Source organism: Aptenodytes forsteri, unplaced genomic scaffold, assembly GCF_000699145.1.
Source record: "Aptenodytes forsteri isolate BGI_AS27 unplaced genomic scaffold, ASM69914v1 Scaffold13, whole genome shotgun sequence".
Lineage (NCBI taxonomy): Eukaryota > Metazoa > Chordata > Aves > Sphenisciformes > Spheniscidae > Aptenodytes > Aptenodytes forsteri.
Window position 1 is genome coordinate 4,831,894 of NW_008794543.1, and position 1,394 is coordinate 4,833,287.

The window sequence follows — 1,394 nt, forward strand, 5'->3', positions numbered from 1 at the left end:
AAAACATCTTCAAATACTGAACGACCACAACAAAATTACAACACTAAATACCGAGTCAACCGAAACATTGGTGCAACTGCTTCTGTTGAAATATAACTTTATAATCCCATGAATATTTATATCCAAAAGGCCAAGTATTAAAGATACACTTCACATACACACTAATGCCAGGGAGGGATTTTTTTATCTTTTTTCCTTTTCTATGGTTCTGTTTTCCCCGTGTGTTTTATACAGAGCAAATAACATTCACGAAACTATTAGAGACATTACCCCTTACCACGCTGGAGTTTCCTCTTCATATATGGAATGCTTTTTCCCTCTCCTTCAAATATCCACATTTTGGGGGGGTTGGGGGAGAAATTGCACATAAATAAACTGGACGATTCCAAATACAAAGAGTCCTCAGAGGAGAGCTCACTACCGAGACTAAGAGGACGGCTCCTCCAGTCCTGCCGTGCTCACTGCTTGAGCTCCAAAGCCCAGACATGCTGCGGCCAGCCAGTCCTCCCTTTGGTTTTCTTATCGTTGCTGCTAACTGTGCTTTTCAAGATTTCGTTCTGGGGAGACAGGATGCGAAGGGAGAGAAAGAGAGAGAAAGAGAAGGGGGAGAGGAGAAAAAAAGGTTAGAGGTATTCCTCCCTTTCCTAGGTCGCCTCTGCCCTGCCCTGAGAGGGAAAACTACGAGGAGAAACGGGCTGCTGCCGCGGCCTCCGGGCTGCAGGGGACAAAGCGGGGCGGCCTCCGCGGGGTCTAGTATTAAAGATACACTTCACATACACACTAATGCCAGGGAGGGATTTTTTTATCTTTTTTCCTTTTCTATGGTTCTGTTTTCCCCGTGTGTTTTATACAGAGCAAATAACATTCACGAAACTATTAGAGACATTACCCCTTACCACGCTGGAGTTTCCTCTTCATATATGGAATGCTTTTTCCCTCTCCTTCAAATATCCACATTTTGGGGGGGTTGGGGGAGAAATTGCACATAAATAAACTGGACGATTCCAAATACAAAGAGTCCTCAGAGGAGAGCTCACTACCGAGACTAAGAGGACGGCTCCTCCAGTCCTGCCGTGCTCACTGCTTGAGCTCCAAAGCCCAGACATGCTGCGGCCAGCCAGTCCTCCCTTTGGTTTTCTTATCGTTGCTGCTAACTGTGCTTTTCAAGATTTCGTTCTGGGGAGACAGGATGCGAAGGGAGAGAAAGAGAGAGAAAGAGAAGGGGGAGAGGAGAAAAAAAGGTTAGAGGTATTCCTCCCTTTCCTAGGTCGCCTCTGCCCTGCCCTGAGAGGGAAAAACCGCCGATGAACGGGGCTGCTGCCGCGGCCTCCGGGCTGCAGGGGACAAAGCGGGGCGGCCTCCGCGGGGTCCGCGGGGGAAGCCGCCGCCCGCCC

General features: G+C 48.6%; 1 protein-coding gene across 1 annotated transcript in view; it reads right to left on the bottom strand.

Moving 5' to 3' along the window:
* Nucleotides 1-1,077: 1,077 nt before the first annotated feature.
* The window catches only part of HAND2 (heart and neural crest derivatives expressed 2), a 25,249-nt gene continuing 24,932 nt past the window's right edge, over nucleotides 1,078-1,394 (bottom strand). Inside the window, exon 3 of the mRNA XM_009272364.1 lies at nucleotides 1,078-1,176. Coding sequence (XP_009270639.1) covers nucleotides 1,078-1,176 — 99 coding nt within the window. The remainder of the gene's footprint in view (nucleotides 1,177-1,394) is intronic.